Raw genomic sequence first — 20589 nt, 5'->3', positions numbered from 1 at the left:
TACAAGAAAACACATGGGTTGTGTTAGGGTAGCTGAGAATAGGAACAGGTGCATATATATTTGCGTGAACATACAGGTGCATGTATACTTGCGTGTACACCAATGCTAGGCGTTTGGTAAATAAATTTGATGAATTTGAGGTATTGCTAAAAACATCAGAGACATATTGATAGCATATCAGAGATGTAGTGTCACACAGATATAAGGAATGCAGAACTGGAATTTGGGGAGTACAATGTGTACAGGAAGGATAGACAGGATAGGAAGGGAGGAGGGGTTATGCTGTAAGTTAAGAAACACATAAAATCTAAGGAAGTGCATCCAATTGATGTTGGTGGACAATGCAATGTTAAGTCTGTTTGGTGTGACATAAGCACTGGGAAAGGAAAAATGAGAGTAAGTGTGCGAGTGTATTTATAAATGATATTGATGATGGTATATCAGGCTTAATGTCCAAGTTTGCAGATGATACAAAGGTTGGCAGGGTTGTTAAGGACACTACTGATGCTATGCTGCTGGAACAGGATCTGGAAAGGTTGAGCAGATGTGCTGAGAGGTGGAAAATGAAGTTTAACATTGACAAATGTAAAGTACTACATATGGGAAACAGCAACCCCAGGGCAAGGTATCAACTCTATGGTACTACACTGACAGTGGTAGAGAATGAAAAGGACCTGGGGGTAATTGTGCAGGCAGATATGAAGTTCTCTGAGCAGTGCAGACGGGCTGCAAGAGTAGCTCATGGTGTCTTATCAATGATATAAGGAATTTTTCTAGCAGGGATAAGGAGGTGATTATCCCCTTGTTTAAGTCAATGGTCAGGCCACACTTTGAGTACTATATACAGGTCTGGAAGCCTCATTTTAAGAAGGATGTAGGGCTGTTGGAATGAGTACAGAGAAGGGCAACAAGATTAATGAATGGAACATAGGGTTGCTCTCGTGAAGAAAAGCTTAAATTTTGCAAATTACAGTGTCTGGAGACTAGGCACCTGCCAGGTATTCTGATTGAGGTGTATAAAGCCTTCTATGGTTTGAGCATGCTCAAGGCTGATAGGATTCTTCCTCTTGCTCAAAATAATCACCTAAGAGGGCATAAATTCAAATTGAGGAAAGACAGTTGTAGGACAGATGTGCGGAAGTTTACTTTTAGCCAGCGGGTGGTTGATTGCTGGAACAAACTTTGATCTGTTATTGTAGAAGTTGATAGCGTAAACAGATTTAAGGCAGAACTTGACAAACAATTGGAGCAGGTGGATGGGTGAAATAAGGGTGGTTTTTTTTTTTTTTTTTTTTGCTGATGCTATATAAGCTTTCTTTCTTGCATCATGTGCCTTTGCTAATGCTAATGCTATTTTCTGGAGACTACAGTGGGATGCTTCTTAATTCAATTTTTGCAACTGATGACATAACTATGTTATAAGACTGTCTTGAAAATTGAATTTTTAAAAACTATGTTCACCAGGCATTAAGAATTAAAGCCTTGGAGAAAATGGTTAGCTGTGGGAAAAATAAATGAAAAAAAAAAATAGCCCTGTTTTGTTTTGTTTTTTACAATATGATTTTTTTTAAAGTATTTCTAACATTTTTCATCATGTTCAAATATTAGAATTAGCAGAGTCATATAATGCAAGAAAGTAAGCTTATATAGCATCAGCCAAAAAAAAAAAAAAAAAAAAACTTTCTATTTCACCCATTCATTAACTCCAAATGTTTGTCTAGTTCCGCCTTGAATTTATTTATGCTGTTGACTTCTAAAACTACAGATGGAAGTTTGTTCCAGCAATCAACCACATGCTGGCTAAAGGTAAATTTCTGCACATCTATTCTACAACTGTCTTTCCTCAATTTGAATTTATGTCCTCCTTGGGTGACTAATCTGGGTAAGAGGAAGAATCACATCAGCATTGGGCTTGCTCAAACCATTCATGGCCTTATACACCCCAGTCAGATCATGCAGGTGCCTAGTCTCCAGACACTGCAATTTGCAGAACTTAAATCTTTCTTTGTAAGAGCAACCCTTCCATTCACCATTCTTGCTGCCCTCCTCTGTAGAGAAGGGCAGCAAGAAAACATGTAGAGGCATGTTTTCTTGCTTAAACTTAAAGGCAGCTCTACATGTTTCCTAAAATGAGGCCTCCAGACCTTATACAGTACTCAAGGTGGGGCCTGACCATTGCCTTATACAATGGTCAGGCCCCACCTTGACCAGTGCTAGAAAAATTGCTGTATATTATTGACAAGACACAATGAGCTATTCTTGCAGACTGTCTGCACTGCTTAGAAAACCTCATATCTGACTGAGCAATTATTCCCCAGGTCTTTTTCATTCTCTACAACCCTAAATGTAGTTACACACAGTTGATACATTACTTTGGGGTTACTGCTACCCATATGCAGTACTTTACATTTGTCAACATTAAGCTTCAGGTGCCACCTCTCAGCTCATCTGCTCAACTTTTCTAGATCCTGTTGCAGCAGCATACTGTCATTAGTGTCATTAACAACCCTGCCAACCTTCGTATCATCTGCAAACTTGGACATTAAGCCTGACATACGTTCATCAATATCACTGATAAATACAGAAAACAACAATGGACCCTGGGGGACTACACTAATAATATTTGTCCATGAAGAACAGTGTTCATTGATTACCACTGTCTTCTCCCACTCAACCATCCCTTTATCCATAGCAGTAACTTGCCTTTAATGCCATACTGCTCCAAGTTGTGCAGTAGTTTTCCATGTGCAACAGTATCAAAAGCTTTCCTGAAATCCAAGAATATGATATCGAAATTATTTTTTCCAGTACCAGTTCGTTTGTGACCTCATTGTAGTATCCAATCAAATTGGTCAGACAAGACTTCCTTTAACAAACCCATGCTGTATCTGAACTATTACTGCAGTCTTGTCTAGATGATCCTGCAACACTTCTTTAACCAGTGCCTCCATTAATTTCCCCAGAATAAAAGTTAATTAACAGGTCTGTAATTACTTGTGTCGCTCTTCGATCCACCCTTTGTGAAATGGGGTCACATTTGCACATCTCAAGTCCATGGAGATGTGCATATTCTGAACAATTTGCAGACAATGGGATAGCAAGCACAACTGTTTCACTATGGGAGGCTCTCCTTATAGACAGAAAATAGGCTACACAGTAACAGTTTTTAAATAAACTGGATGAGTCTACTTATTCCAGTATGTCCAACAGAGTACAAGGGGATCTAACATCCTAAATCAGTTCTAACTAAGCAGCCTAACCATTTCAAAAACTGACACTGGAAAACCAATAACAGGCTGTGGCCTACTATAAAATGGGTTGTATCTAAAGAAAGCTATGTGGTCAAATATAAAGGGCAAGAGCTTCAATTTCTAGAGAGGAGAAGATAATGGAATGAAATAATTCTTCAGCTCAATTAAATGGAGAGACTACTATATGATATCAGATAAAAATATATCCCTGAAAACATCACAGGGATTTATTATTGAAGCCACAAATATATTCATACCAGTGATCAAGGTTCTTAAAATAGGATGCCAAAATGGACAATAAGTAAGGTTAAGAGTTTAATTAAGCAAAAGAAACAAGCATGGAACAGTTATGAAAAAGCACAATATTCTGATTTGTATGAACATTATATGGGGATACATAACAAAACCACTTATGGGATGAAAGCTCATTACAAGAAATCATTAGCAAAGACACATAAAAAATAGGATTGGGAGTTCTCATATATGAATATAAAAGAGAAGAGATTAAATCAAATAGGTCCATTAACTAGTTGCAGTGGAAGGTCAAAATCAAAGGAGAGAGTAAATCAAACAGGCCCATTAACTGGCTACAAATGAATGAATACTTTTCAACGAGGTTTACAGCTGAAAGCAAATTTGAATCTTTGGGAAATGTTAATTAGTTAGATTGTTGTAAAATAAATTATATATTTTTTCAGAGAAGCACTTGCTAAAATGATCTCAGAGAAACATCTGCTAGAAAAGCTACTGAGGTTAGGGAAGGAAAGGCTCCAGGGGAGGACGGTATATTCAATTATAATTACAAAGACTGCATAAGAGTGCCTCAAGCTGTTGGAAATGATAAGGAGAATGTTATTAGACTGGAAAGATTCTCTTGGACTGGAGAGGTGCTAATATCTCCAAAATCCACAGAGGTGATGCTAAAGAGAAGGTTGGGAACTATATGCCAACTAGTGATTTCTCTTTATGAAAGATCACGGAATTTATATTTATGGATGGCATATGGGGCTATCTTGACAGGAATGATATCTTGAATATATTCCAGCATGGGTTCATTAAGAGGAGGTCATGCTGATCAATCTGGCAAGTTACTATGATGTAGTCATTAAACAATTTGATGCAGGCAACTATTTTGCCATTACATATATAGACTTTAGTAAACCTTTTAACACCATTCCTCAGGATGCTATATCAACTGAGAGTTGGAGTTAAAAGTAAGATCCTATGCTGGTGCTAGGTGGCTAAGAGATAACAAATAGAAGGTTGTCAAAAATGGTTAGTGTTCAGAGTGAAACAGTATACCAAGTAGGGTCCTTCAGTGAACAGTGCTGGACAGTTAGACCACATTTGGAAATATTCAGGTCTGGAGACTACATCTAAAAAAAAGAACAGAATTTTTGGAGAGGGATCAAATAAGGGCAACCAGATTAGTGATGATTGAAAATCAATGCACATAGAAGGTATGGACTGTAAGCTTTGACAACTAGACATCTAAGGTGAAATTTAATTGAAGTGTGAAGTGCTGAAGAGACTGAATAAAATGAATGAGGAAGGTTTGTTCTTCCTCAAAGGTGAGAAAGAACCAAGGTGCACTAATATAAAATCTCAATGAATAATAGAAAACTGGGCCTCGTGTCATTCACTTAAGGGTACAAGGTTATCAAAATAGGGGGAAATGCAGATAAGAGGTGACAGAATGTTCTGGTCAGATTTCAATACAAATTCACACGTAAATGGCATTTTATTTGAAATACACTGTAAATTATCTTGAACAAAGGTAGATGATCTACATACACACCCCATGAGCCCATATATGAAAAACATAGATCTATGCAAGTACTCCTGAAAAAGTTAACTGACAAGAAGATATGTGTGTGGTGAGCTGATAGGGCACCATATACCACTCAGTCAGTATCTTATTACAAAGAAATAATTAATTTATTTAGTCATCTGAAAACTCATTAAGGCAGGAGCCCAATGGAGGAGCCTGCAGCCAGTCTGGTCGGCTTGATAAGTTCAAAACACATAAAAAAATTTACAGTTTGCATATCACCATAAAGCCGGAATCCTGACACCAAAGTAGCAAATGAATTCCATGATGTATTCTAGGCAATTGCTCAAGGAGGAACTTACCCACTGAATTGGTAGTCTTGGTGATATGATGCAAGGAAGCAAGGCTTATACAGCACCAGCAAAAAAAATCTTTTAGTTGCCCATTTTTTTCAATAATTTGGCCAAACCTTTCTTAAATTTATTCAAACTATCTACTTCCACAACACTAGGTGAAGGGTTATTTCAACAAATGATTACTCTTTGTCTGAATGCAAATGTGTAATCAATTGTTGTTCCATCAATTTAGGGGTTTTATTTTTTTTTCCCTGTAGATTGTAATTTTCAGGAAATACATTTGAAGAAAGATTGTTCCAGAAAACAGAAGTTGAATGAATAAATGAAATCATTTAAAGGTGAAATATTTGATGTGTAATAATCCTAGCAATATGAGATATTAAAGTACCTTCTCGCTTTTATTGTCAGGAGACTGGAACAAAGTTCAGTCATTAGCTGCAACAGTCAAGGTACAACAAGTTATGCATTATAAAATGCTTCTTTGGTTAGTACTGGACTGTTTCTTTTCTGTTAACCTGCATGTTTTGTCGATCCCATTCTTCTCTTGCATCAATGAACTATTTCCAACCGCAAGATTGCCATTTGCTGGATATTATTCTAGAGACAGAATTATGCAAAAACATCTCAGCAAGGTTGCTGTTTTACAGATACTAATGCTGGCACATCTGCTGTCACTTACCATGCCACATTCAAAGTTATTTAAATCTTTCATTTTGCCCATTCTTGCACTTGCTTAACGTAAGAGCCACATCCGATAAACTTCAGATGTTTGAGAGCCACAAGACATGAACAAATATTACACACACACACACATTTTTATTGTTACATGCACATTTTATTAAAAAAAATTATATAAATATTAAGAAATACATGTACATAATAATATTTATTCATGTATGTAGTTTTTAAACTGTTAATTTGTATTAGTTTCAATAATCACAAAGTACACAGATATATACCAAATGTTTTCAAAATCCTGATTGATTATTGTTTTAACTATGTTGAGCACATTTAACATGATAATGAACTATGGAAACATCTTAGAAAAATATGCAAATTTGCATTTTCATTAACATTAAATGAGATTGCCAAAAATAAAAAAAATAAAAGGGTAAAAACAGATATTTTAAATGACATTTATTTGTCTTAAGAAATATCCAGTCAAAACATAGAGAAAAATGTGTAAACCAATAAAATTAGAGATATTTTAATCAGATACCACCTTACAAAATTATAGTCTTATCATAATATTTTTATGACACTAACAGACATTGCTATAATTATCAGGCTATTTACTGCTAGCAGAGGTCTTGTGAGTCTCCATCTTGGCTGTGAATCATTTAAATTCCAGCTAATGTGTTGTCAAGGCTGTACAAATTAGCTCTGTCAGGTGTTGATTTGTAAGGATTGTACGATGCTTCAATTTCACAAACTTCATTAAAGAGTACGGTGATTCACAGTATATTGTACTGAAAATTGAGATGAGTCACACACTGGTTTTCTTCAGTTCAGGATATTTTATTTCTGGAACTTGTTTCCAAAACTGAACTGTAGACTGGGATTTATGGATCATCTTCAGACCCAGGTCCTCCTGCAATTCTATTAGTTCCACTTCCACAGCAGACGATTCTGTAACCAGAGGTTTAAGAATTAGACAACCATCATTGATCACATCAACCATGAATAGATTTACAAGAAAGGTGAAGCAGGGCTTCAGCTTCTGCAAGTTCTTAAACCTGTCTAGGAAATTATCAAGCAGTCCTTGTAATTTATCTTTGTGGTCTTTTATTTCAATATCAGGGAATGTATTTACTCTCCTTTTGAGATTGGGAAAGTAACTAATGTTTCTTGACAATATGTCGCTTTGAAAAACTCTTATTTTATTCTGAAAGCTGAAAATTGTCTGAGTAAGATCAGAAACAATCTTATCCTTCCCCTGGAGTGCCAAGTTGAGAGTTTGTAGATGATTCATTATATCAGTAAGGAACATTAGATCTTGCATCCATTCATCATTTTCCAGTTGAGGATAGAATCTTTTCTTTTCTTAAAGAAAAGTAATAATAAGCTACAACAGATCCACGAACCTACTTAAGACATTGTTGGTTGACAGCCACCTTACAATGCAGTAGAAAGAGACATCACTAGGTTTATCTACAAGCTCCAGTTCTTCAATAAAATTTTTGAACTGTCGGTGTGTCTTCCCCTTTAAGCTTATGAAATTGACAATTTCAAGAACAGATTTCATAACATCTTGATACTTGAAGTATCTGGCTGCTAGGTGTTCAGGTTGAATAATGCAATGAACAGGGAAAAACTATGGAAAGCTAGGATCACTTTTCATAAGTGCAATTAATCCTGCATTTTTCCCCACCACTGCAGATCTTTGCAACACTGACAATTTTATTCAGTGGAATATCAGCATTTTTTAAGGCTCTGTCAAGCGCATTTTTAATGTCAACACCACGAGTTGTTTCTTTTAGTACCACTAAGCCCAACATCTCTTCTTTCACAGTTACATCAGAGGAATCATAACGAACAAATACTGCCAGTTGTGGGTTGTCTGTATGTCTGTAGATTCGTCAAGAGCTAAGTTGAATGCAAAGGAATTCTTTAATTCATTTTACATTTTTCTTGCAACATCAGCACTAATCTGGGAGATATGCCTCTGTGTAGTGTGGCGTGAAGCTGGTGTTTGTGCTATTAGTTGCTGAAGTTTTGTGTTATTTGGGTATAACACTGCAACAACTTTAGCTATATTCTTCTTAACAAATTCGCCATCAGAATATGGGTGTTTAGCATAAACAATATTCTATGATATAACAAAACTAGCTTCAGTCGTTGTACTGGCTTCCTTACTGAACATTGTCAACAGTGCCTGCTGGCTATTTAGTGATGATTTAAACACAGTTAACTTGTTTTTCCATAATTCTGATTTAGGTATATAACCAGATGAAAGTTTTTGTGACTGTGGCATTTCAAGTTACTGGCTTTGTAATGACTGAATGACACATTGCAGATAAGGCACACAAAGGTTTACCTCCTTTAATGGTGAATGCAAAATCTTCCACCCCACTCTGGCTTAAAATTTCTTTTTTCATCTTCATACTTTTGCTTCTTACTATTTGATGACACCATCTTCCTTCACAAAATTTGCATAGACACTTCTAAAAATATTAAAGTGAAAAGAAACAATAAGCTCCAATACGCACAATGCAACCAAAATAAACAGCACCCAGTATCATGCTAACACCCCGCTAATTTCACTGCCAGCAAAACACTGCCACACACACCACAATCACGTGATCACAAGCCGTGTCCACTAAAACTAACATTGTCAGCATCGGCCTGTACGATTACTGACTCTCTAGCACAATTCCTCTGTAATCCTTGCTAATCCAAAATTTCTTTAATCCCTGACTCAAATCTAGCATTAAAATTAGGATTTAAATTCTTAAATATATTTACTCACCATGAACATTAAACTTACATTTTAATCCAGTGGACTCTCAGTTTATACCCGGTAAATAATTATAAAGCTTGACAATTTTTTATTTACCTTTTATATGAATTGTAATGCAAAAAGGAGCTCAGCCAACATATTTTTGCGAGACATACATTATATGTCAAAGAGCCACAATTTGGCCCCTGCTGTGTGGTATGAAAAAGCGATGATCTTACTGAAGGAGCACTCTATTTCACAAAAACCGACAGGTGAACTTAGCCGCTACCTCGGCATATACGAGGAGCTGTACAAAAGTAATGCCTCCTATTTTTTGATTCAGAAAATTTAATTCCTAGAACTATGCCTTTTACAACAATTACTCCTCAATCATTAACAAACACTTATTTTTCCACAAAGAAAATTTAATCATCATTTTCAATGCACTTCTGCCATCTCTGAGTCAGACACTGTATTCCAATCCTGTAAAAGTCCTTACTCTTGCTCTGGAGGGCTTCATGAACACTATACTTGAGCTGGTCATCATCAGCACAACGGGTTCCACGAAGTGCATCCTTCAGCAGGCTAAAAAGGTGATGATCAGAAGATGTAAGATCTGAGCTAAGAGAGGGGTGAGGAAGAACAGTGCACCCCAGTTTTGCAATGGCCTCCATTGTGCTGTTGTTGTTATTATTTGGTTTTTAGGAGCATTAGCAACTAAGGCCATATTGCTCCAGGATATGCGGTGGTCATTCCCTGACCTTTCCGCATCCTTCGTATTTGGTGGCGACAGGCTCGAACCGTGGTCTAATCCAGAAGCGTGTGCTACGCACTGTTGCTCCTTCCCATCTAGCTATGGAGACGCCCCTCCATTGTGCACAGACTGGTGTGGGGTGGTGCATTGTCATGGAGAAGAAGAACCTCATTAAGGTTTTTGTCCAGTCGAACTCTATGGATGCAGGCTCTCCTTTTTCAAAATTTCCACATATCAATCTGAGTTGATTGTGGTGCCATGCTCCAAGATGTCCGCAAGCAAGACCACATCTTTGTCCAAAAACACTGTTGCCTTGACTTTACCAACAGAAGGCTGTCTTATGAACTTCTTCTTGCGCTGTGAATTTTGATGGCACCATTCCATTGACTGTCTCTTCGTTTAAGGGTCATGATGGCAGAACCAGGTTTCATTGGCTGTGACTATGCGTGAAAGAAAAATTTCTCCTTTACTCTTGTAGTGCTGGAGAAGTTCTACATAGATGACTTTCTGGGCTTCTTTGTGCTTGTGTGTCAGATTTTCAGGACCCACTGGGCACAAACCTTGTTGTAGCCTAGTTCCTTTATGATGGTTATCATGGCAGGTTTCCCTATACCTACTGCATCACACAATTCACGTGTTGTGATGCAGCAGTCCTCTTTGATTAGCACATCTAGCCAGCTCTTTTGTCTTTTTTCACTAGTCGGTGCTGCTTCAGGGCTTGTCAACAATGTCACTTTCCCCCACTCTTAAAGTGTCTTACCCAATGTCTAATTGTACTCACATTTACAGTATTGTCAACATAAACATTTTTGAGATGTGTATGGATTTCGCTATGCATCACTTCTTCTTGGTAAGAAATTCAATCACCACTCTGCTTGATATGTATATCTGTAACATCCACCATTTTAAACTATCCATGTGCTGCATTCATGAGACCGATCACAGCACCACTCAGTATGGTGAAACTAGATACCTCTAGTGACCACACTAGAGGTATCTAGTTTCATGCCGAAACCAGTGACATGCAAAATGATCTACAGCACCACATTTGAAAGCAAAAAATTGGGAGGCAATACTTTCATACCGGTCCTCGTGTATATATATATATATATATATATATATATATATGAACTAGTCCTTATAGTTTGGCTATATTATATATACGAGGTTAAGTTCACTATTGCAATTAAGAACAGAAATAGTCACTTTCACCAGGAATAAATAATACACAGCATCTTATAAAACATTTCTGCTTGGCTTGTTGAATTTTTCTCATGTCATTTTGTTGTCCAAATTTTGTGCTGTCTACTACAGTGAAACTCTATTTCTGTTCTTCAATTTTCTCATCAGGAAAAGAAGAATAAAAAAATAATCAACATACACCGGTAGCTTTTTCAACTTTAAAAATTTCCAAAACATTTGGTGGTGGTGGGGTGTGTGTGTGTGTGTGTGTGTGTGTGAGAGAGAGAGAGAGAGAGAGAGAGAGAGAGAGAGAGAGAGAGAGAGAGAGAGAGAGAAATATTACAGTAACATATTAAGGTTAAACCTTTTCATAGTTTGCATTTTGCTGATCAATTCTCACATGTCTGCACATACTATTTTTTGATAAAAATCACCTTCAGTCACTTTTTCAAAAATAATACAAAAATTTTACCTGCAATGCAACTAGCAAACTGGGGTATCCACATCCATGTGTCAACTGATGGCAATGATTTTCTGCCTAAAATGGTTTTAAGACACTTATTACTGGCACAGAATTAAATGAAAGTCAATAAACATAAAATTATAAAATGCTACAATAATAAATGATAAAACTAAAATGTTTCAAGAATGAACAGTACAAACAGTTCAAACTGCTTGTACTGTTCAAACTTGGGAAATTCCTTACATCTGTCATGATATCTCAGCAGAAATCTGAAGAGTATAAGAGTCATGGCCAACATTTCTTCATTTTACTCTTCTTTTTTTCTTTGTTATACTGTATATGTAATATATCTCTCAGCTTAGACCTCAGCTTACTCAGATGGTTCTGGTGATCCAAGATTTCTGTGGTGGACAATATTTGCAATTTACTTTTAATATTAGTCACAACAGGCAATACTATTATATTTATTTTTTTAATTTATTATTATTTAATTTAATTTATTTGCCATTTCTCAATTACTAATTGAGATTTCTGTTGCATTTGGTATATAGTTCTCCAATGAATTTTGTGATATACCCTATAATTTTTTTTACCTTAAGGTAGTCTCTTCAGTAGGTTTTTTTGTTTTTTTAATCATCTGATTCTAAGTTATTCTCAGCATTTGCCTGTTCTTCTGGATTCCTAAATTTCATGGTCATTAACCTCTGTCTTATTACTATATATTTTTAGTTTTTTTTTTTTTTTTTGGTACTACTATTCTTTTAAATATATATTACACCAAATTAGCATTTGCAGTTTAGCACATGTTATTTCATTATGGTTTCCACTTTATTCACTTAGTAGTAGCATACATACAGCTTCTATGTATGCTACTCCATTTGATTAGTTTATATATATGTATATTATTATTATTATCAGTAAACTTTTGCAGATGCAGCAAAATTTTGCAGCTAATACTAATTACTAAATTTAAACAAAGAACTAATTATTTTTCAATTAATTATTAAGTTACTTTTTTTTTAAAGAAATGTTAAGCAGCTTTTTTTTTTTTTTTTTCTGGAATTATCTGTAAATATTATATTTACTTAAATAAAAATTTCGACCCAACACTTTTTTATTACACATCTTTCATTGTCAGCTAATCCAGCTACAATATCAGTTAAAGTCAAATTAATTTTAATTTACTCAAGGGATTTCATTTGCTCTTACAATAGCCATTTATTGTGCATTTGAAGTTTTCACCCAGTTCAAAAGTATCTTGTTTAAATCAGTGCTGTCTTCATTTTTGGCTAATTGCTTTTTTTTTTTTTTTTTCTTTTTATCATTCGGTAATTCATCACTCTCTTAAACATTTATCTCTTAATTATTTTAAATATTTTAAAATACCTATCACATTATTAGCATAAGCAAGGGCACATGAGGCAAGAAAGCAAACATCAGCAAAAATAAAAAATAAAAAAAAATACTTCCTTCTCATTTCACCCATCCACTCACTCCAAATGTTTGTCTAGTTCTCTTTGAATCCGTTTAAGCTATGAACTTTTACAAAGACAGATGGAAGTTTGTTCCAGCAATCAACCACCCGCTGGCTAAAGGCAAACTTCCACACATCTATCTCCAGAGTAACGTATCACAGTTGATACGTTACTCTGGGGTTAATGCTTTCCATATCCAATACTTTACATTTGTCGATGTTAAACTTAAGTTTCCACATCTCAGCCCATCTGCTCAACTTTTCTAGATCCTGTTGAAGCAGTATACTGTCATTAGTGTCATTAACAACCCTGCCGACCTTCGTATCATCTGTAAACTTGGATTTTAAGTCTGATATACCATCATCAATATCATTAATGAATACAGAAAACAACAATTGACCAGTAAACCCTGAGGGACTCCACTAATAACATTAGTCCACAAAGAGAAGAGTCCATTCATTACCACTCTCTGTCTTCTCCTACTCAACCATCCCTTTATCAATTGCAGCAATTTGCCTCCAATTCCACACTGCTCCAATTTGTGCAACAGTATTCCATGTGCAACAGTATCAAAAGCCTTTCTAGGAACCAAATATCTGATATCAAAATTATTCTTTGCATCCAGTTCCTTGGTGACTACATCATAGTATCCACTCAAATTGGTCAGACAAGACTTCCCCTTAACAAACCAATGCCATGTCCAAGCTATAACAGAAGTCTTGTCTAGATGATCCTGCAATGCTTCCTTAACCACTGCCTACATTAATTTCCCTTGAACAGAAGTTAAACTAACAGGTCTGTAATTACCTGTGTCTCCCTTTGATCCTCCTTTGTGGATGGGGTGACATTTGCACATTTCCAGTCCATGGGTACCTCCCCTGAATCCAAGGAAGCTCTAATAATTATGACTAAGGGTTTGCTTACTTCCTTTGCTGTTTCCTTTAATACAACTGGATAGATTCCATCCACCCCGGGTGCTTTTCTCATGTTTATCTTCAACAATTTCTCCTCAACTTTAATCTCAGTTATTACAAGATTATCTAACTTACTGCCAGAGTTTAATACACCTCTAGCATTCCCCTCCCAGAATAGCTCCTCATGTGTGAATGTAAATGTAAAATGTTACAGTTGAACCATCGATATGAAGTGGACCAATCTGATTCATTCCCTTCTTTCTAGAGTTTACATAAGTAAAGAACTCTTTGCTGTTTTTCTTTGCATCCTCTGCCAAAGATTTTTCGTAATCTGCCTTTGCCTGCCTAACCTCCTTTCTGACTTGATTACAAACCGGTTTATATCTATCATAGGCTTCTGTGTCACCTGTCATTTTATATGCATCCCATGCATTTTTCTTCTCTGACACATGTCGAATTAGTTCATCTGACATCCATTAGGCCTAAATCTTGAACGGTATTTCTTAGTTGATATGAAAAGCCTAGTAGCTTCCAAGATTAATTCTTTGAATGCTTCCCATTTTGAATTTGCTGTTGGTAACATCATCTCCCACCGTATAGAATTTAAATACTGTCTCACAGCACCATAGTCATCTTTACGAAAGCAAAAACCCTTCCCTTTACCCTTGATGGTAGTTACCTCTTTGAGTAAATCCCACTTCAGCACACTGTGATTACTGCCACCTAGTGGATCTTTTATCTGCAGATTCTAATTGCATTAAGAATCACTACTGATAATCAGATCAAGAGTATTACTCCCTCTAGTTGCCTCCCTAACATGCTGATGTAGAAAACAAACATCCAATAAATTCACAAAAGCCTTGCTAGTGTGCGAGTGAACAACCCACAAATTCCAGTCAATATCTGGGAAATTAAAATCTCCCATTATAAGACACTCTGATTTACTGGCCCACGCTATTTCTCTGCACAACTGCTCAGATTCATTAGAGCCTATAACACACTCCTACTCTCAATTTTTCTTTCCCAGCCAGTTTGTCACACCAAATTGGCTCGAGAAATCTTTGGCAAGGGATGCAAAGAAAAACAGCACAGAGTTCTTTACTTATGTAAATTCTAAAAGGAAGGGGATGAATCAGATTGGTCAACTTGATATCGATGGATCAACTGTTGATGATCCTGCTCAGGTAGCTATTCACACATTCGACATTCACACATGAGGAGTTATTTAGCGTGGGGAATGCCAGAGGTGTATTCAACTCTAGCAGTAAGCTAGAGAATCTTGTAATAACTGAGAGTAAAGTGGAGGAGAAATTGTTGAAGATAAACACAAGAAAGGCACCTGGGGTGGATAGGATCTATCCAGTTATATTAAAGGAGGCAGCAGAGGAAGTAAGCAAACCCTTAACCATAATTATGAGAGCTTCCTTGGACTCAGGGGAGGTACCCACAGACTGGAGAAGTGCAAATGTGACCCCAGTTCACAAAGGAGGATCAAAGGCTGACACAAGTAATTATAGACCTGTGAGTTTAACTTCTGTTCCAGGAAAATTAATGGAGGCACTAGATAAAGAAGCACTGCAGGATCATTTAGACAAGACTCCAGTTATAGCTCGGACACAGCATGGTTTTGTTAAGGGGAAGTCTTGCCTGACCAATTTGATTGGATACTATGATGCAGTCACAAAGGAACTGGATGCAAGGAATAACTTTGATATTTTATACTTGGATCTTAGAAAGGCTTTTGATACTGTTCCACATGGAAGACTGCTGCACAAATTGGAGCAGTGTGACATTGGAGGCAAATTGCTGCTGTGGATAAAGGGGTGGCTGAGGAGGAGAAGACAGAGAGTGGTAATCAATGGACACTGCTTGTCGTGGACTAATGTTATTAGTGGAGTCCATCATTGCTCAGTGTTGGGTCCATTATTGTTTTCTGTATTTATAAATGATATTGATGATGGTATATCAAGCTTAATGTCGAAGTTTGCAGACAATACAAAGGTAGGCAGGGTTTTCAAGGTCACTACTGACACTATGCTGTTGCAACAGGATCTGGAAAGGTTGAGCAGATGGGCTGAGAGGTGGCAAATGCAGTTTAACATTGACAAATGTAAAGTACTACACATGGGAAACAGCAACCCCAGAGCAACGTATCAACTCTGTGGTACTACACTGACAGTGGTAGAGGATGAAAGGGAACTGGGGTGGTTGTGCAGGCAGATATGAAGTTCTCTGAGCAGTACAGACAGGCTGCAAGAGTAGCTCATGGTGTATTGGCAATGATATATAGGAATTTTTCTAGCAGGGATAAGGAGGTGATTATTCCCTTGTATAAGGCAATGGTCAGGCCACAACTACAGTACTGTATACAGGTCTGGAGGCCTCATTTCAAGGTTGCTGGTGCGGACGTGCCTTTCTGCTGCTCTTGGAACAGAGAAGTTTTTTCTGATTTATTTTCTGCTTTATTAGTTTAAATTGACATATTAACTTATTTTCTAGAGTAGCTTTATATTCCTATTACGGTACTTAAGTTTAAAGTAACTTAGATAGAGATTTTGTAGGTATTACTTAGTATCGGAAAGGGTATCAAATACACGTGTTTATCGTTCGTAAATATCCGCCATTGTTACGGGAAAATTAATCAGTAAAATCTATTAATCTTGTCGAACTTCATTGGCAATTAAATTGTACTTTTAACTATACATATAACCACTTAGGTTACGTAACATAAATAATTAGTAAAAATAAATAATTAATACATAACTTGATACGGAAGTTATATAAAGGGATTTCGTAGATAACACTCGTTACTGAAACATAAATATTTCGTAGATAACACTTGAAACGTAAATATTTCGTTCGTAGATAACACTCGTTACTGAAACATAAATATAGCGTTATAACTGTGTTTGGATACTAGTTTAGGATTTAATTTTGTACAGAAATTGAAATTTTATTGAAAGTAAATCTAAATCATGACTCAAACCAGAGCAGCAAAGCAAAAGGCTCAAGCTAATGGGAATGCTGTGGCCCAGGGGAGAACTAAGGGGGGGCAGTTGTCCTTTGAATCACAGCCTTTTAAAATGCACTATTTGCTTGATGTTTGCGGAGCAGTGAAGTATGGGACATGAAACTGCCATGGGGGATGTCCTTGTATGTGTGCGATGCAAGGAGTGTAAGGAGATCAGGCGACAACTCAGCGTTGTTATGGGCCTATATGAGAGCTTGAAGGATAGGGTGGATTACAAGTGAGGATTACAGCCCTCGAAGGATTACAAGTGAGGGGCCCATCAAGCTCTCAGCTGCCCACACCAATGCCAGAGCTTGCACTTGTTCATCGCGCAACACAGCGGCAACCCCCAAGGCAGAATGCGCCGGTCCCAAAGGAACTAGTAGTTGTTGGTGACTCTATTGTCAGGGAAACGGGAAACATGCTTTGTAAAAAGGATAGGTGGAACAGGACCAGGGTATGTCTGCCAGGGGCAAAAGTTGATGACGTTGTAGAGTGGATATCATCTTTTAAGGGCACAAAAGGTGATATTGTTGTACACGTTGGCACTAATGTTATTGTTTGTTTGTTATTTGGTTTTTAGGAGCATTAGCAACTAAGGCCATATTGCTCCGGGATATGCGGTGGTCATTCCCTGACCTTTCCGCATCCTCCGTATTTGGTGGTGACGGGCTCGAACCCCAGTCTAATCAAGAAGCGTGTGCTACACACTACTGCTCCTTCCCACCTGGCTACGGAGGCGCCGATTTGTTGGCACTAATGATATTAAGCGTAGGAGACCGGCGGAATTACTTGACAAGTACAGGTCACTGATGAAAAAAAAGCTGTGAATCAGGGTTGAAATTGAAAGTGTCTGCAATTCTGCCCAGACACGATAGGAGGGAGTATATGATGAGAGCCCTGTCAATCAATTCGGCCCTGGAAAGATTGTGCAGGGCTCAAGGGGTAGAATTTTTTTTTTCAGCTTGGTCTGTACTTGTTAACAGGAGAGACTGCTTCTACAGGGATGGGATACACTTAAATAGAAAGGGTGCAAGAATGTTTGCTGATGCTATCGAGACAGTGTTAGGTGGGTCGGAAAACTGCTAGATTGGGGAGATACAAGGACTAATAGATTAACAGTAGCCACTGGCAGAGGTGAAAGTGATTCTTGCACTGCTTCTATTGGAATGAGCCGCAGCCTGGAAAATAAGATGCAGGATATTTCAGAGACTGCTGGGAATCATTGGGGTACAAGTAAACATATGGGTTGTGTTAGGGTAGCTAAGAAAAAGAACAGGTGCATGTATACTTGCATGTACACCAATGCTAGGAGTTTAGTAAATAAATTTGATGAATTTGAGGTATTGCTCAAAACATCAAAGGCAGATACTGTGGGGATTTCAGAGACGTGGTGTCACACAGATATAAGCAATGCAGAACTGGAATTTGGGGAGTACAATGTCTACAGAAAGGATAGACAGGATAGGAAGGGAGGAGAGGTTATGCTATTAGTTAAAAAACACATAAAATCCAAGGAAGTGAAGCCAGTCGACATCGCTGGACAGTGCAGTGTCGAGTCAGTTTGGTGTGACATAAGCATTGGGAGATCAAAATTGAGAGTAGGAGTGTGCTATAGGCCTAATGACTCTGATGAGTATAATAAGAAACTGTTCGGAGAAATAGAGTGGGCCAGTAAATCAGAGAGTCTTATAATGGGGGATTTTAATTTCCCAGATATTGACTGGAATTTGGGGGCTGGTCACTCACACAGTAGCAAGGCTTTTGTGGATTTATTGAATGATTGTTTTCTACATCAGCATGTTCGTGAGGCAACTAGAGGGAGTAATACTCTTGATTTGATTATCAGTAGTGATTCTTCATGCATTAAGAATCAGCAGATAAATGAACCACTAGGTGGCAGTGATCACAGTGTGCTGAAGTGGGAGTTACTCAAAGAGGTAACTACCATTAGGGGTAAAGGGAAGGGGTATTGCTTTGGTAAAGGCGACTACAATGGACTGAGACAGTATTTAAATTCTATACAGTGGGATCAACTGATGATATTGCCAACAGCAAATTCAAAATGGGAAGCATTCAAAGAACTTATCTTGGAAGCTACTAGGCTTTACATACCAACTAAGAAATATTGTTCAAGGTTTAGGCCTAAATGGATGTCACATGAACTAATGAGGCATATGGCAGAGAAGAAAAATGCATGGGATACATACAAATTAACACGTGACACAGACGCCTATGATAGATACAAGTTGATCTGTAACCAAGTTACAAAGGAGGTTAGGCAGGCGAAGGCAGATTACGAGAGATCCTTGGCAAGGGATGCGAAGAAAAACAGCAAAGAGTTCTTTACTTATGTAAACTCTAGAAGGAAGGGGTTGAATCAGATTGGTCCACTTGAGATCGATGGGTCAACTGTTGATGACCCTGCTCAGGTAGCTAACAAACTAAATGAATATTTTGCATCGACATTCACACATGAGGAGTTATTCAGCGAAGGGAATGCCAGAGGTGTATTCAACTCTAGCAGTAAGCTAGAGAATCTTGTAATAACTGAGAGCAAAGTGGAGGAGAAATTGTTGAAGATAAACACAAGAAAGGCACCTGGGGTGGATGGGATCTATCCAGTTATATTAAAGGAGGTAGCAAAGGAAGTAAGCAAACCCTTAGCCATAATTATGAGAGCTTCCTTGGACTCATGGGAGGTACCCATGGACTGAATATGTGCAAATGTGACCCCAATTCACAAAGGGGGATCAAAGGCTGACACAAGTAATTATAGACCTGCGAGTTTAACTTCTGTTCCGGGAAAATTAATGGAGGCACTGGTTAAAGAAGCACTGCAGGATCATCTAGACAAGACTTCAGTTATAGCTAGGACACAGCATGGTTTTGTTAAGGGGAAGTCTTGCCTGACCAATCTGATTGGATACTATGATGCAGTCACAAAAGAACTGGATGCAGGGAATGAACTTGATATTATATACTTGGATCTTAGAAAGGCTTTTGATACTGTTGCACATGGAAGACTGCTGCACAAATTGGAGCAGTGTGGCATTGGAGGCAAATTGCTGCTATGGATAAAGGGGTGGTTGAGGGGGAGAAGACAGAGAGTGGTAATCAATGGACACTGCTCATCGTGGACTAATGTTATTAGTGGAGTCCTTCAGGGTTCAGTATTGGGTCCCTTATTGTTTTCTGTATTTATAAATGATATTGATGATGGTATATCAGGCTTAATGTCCAAGTTTGCAGACGATATGAAGGTTGGCAGGGTTGTCAAGGACACTACTGACACTATGCTGCTGCAACAGGATTTGGAAAGGTTGAGCAGATGGGCTTCGAGGTGGCAAATGAAGTTTAACATCGACAAATGTAAAGTACTACATATGGGAAACAGCAACCCAAGAACAACGTATCAACTCTGTGGTACTACACTGACAGTGGTAGAGAAGAGACCTGGGGGTGGTTGTGCAGTCAGATATGAAGTTCTCTGAGCAGTGCAGACGGGCTGCAAGAGTAGCTCATGGTGTATTGTCAATGATATATAGGAATTTTTCTAGCAGGGATAAGGAGGTGATTATTCCCTTGTATAAGGCAATGGTCAGGCCACACCTAGAGTACTGTATACAGGCCTGGAGGCCTCATTTCAAGAAGGATGTAGAGCTGCTGGAACGAGTACAGAGAAGGGCAACAAGATTGGTGAATGGGACAAAGGGTGCTCTTACGAAGAAAGGCTTAAGTTTTGCGAATTACAGTGTCTGGAAACTAGGCACCAGCGAGGTGATCTGATAGAGGTGTACAAAGCCTTGAATGGTTTGAGCATGCTCAATGCTGATGAGATTCTTCCTCTTGCTCAGAATAATCACCTGAGAGGGCATAAATTCAAATTGAGGAAAGACAGATGTAGGATAGATGTGCGGAAATTTGCCTTTAGCCAGAGGGTGGTTGGTAGGTGGAACAGACTTCCATCCCTT

At 37.8% G+C, this 20589-nt stretch overlaps 1 protein-coding gene across 1 annotated transcript in view; it reads right to left on the bottom strand.

Annotated features, from left to right (window-relative positions):
- Cog7 (conserved oligomeric Golgi complex subunit 7) overlaps positions 1-20589 on the bottom strand; it is a 335222-nt gene that overhangs the window by 95571 nt on the left and 219062 nt on the right. Inside the window, exon 16 of the mRNA XM_090382401.1 lies at positions 11226-11291. Coding sequence (XP_090238527.1) covers positions 11226-11291 — 66 coding nt within the window. The remainder of the gene's footprint in view (positions 1-11225; positions 11292-20589) is intronic.

The sequence above is a fragment of the Mastigoproctus giganteus genome, chromosome 10, assembly GCF_048544385.1.
Source record: "Mastigoproctus giganteus isolate SK-2022 chromosome 10, ASM4854438v1, whole genome shotgun sequence".
NCBI classification, from domain to species: Eukaryota; Metazoa; Arthropoda; class Arachnida; order Uropygi; family Thelyphonidae; genus Mastigoproctus; species Mastigoproctus giganteus.
This window is presented reverse-complemented; position numbering and strand designations above follow the sequence as displayed.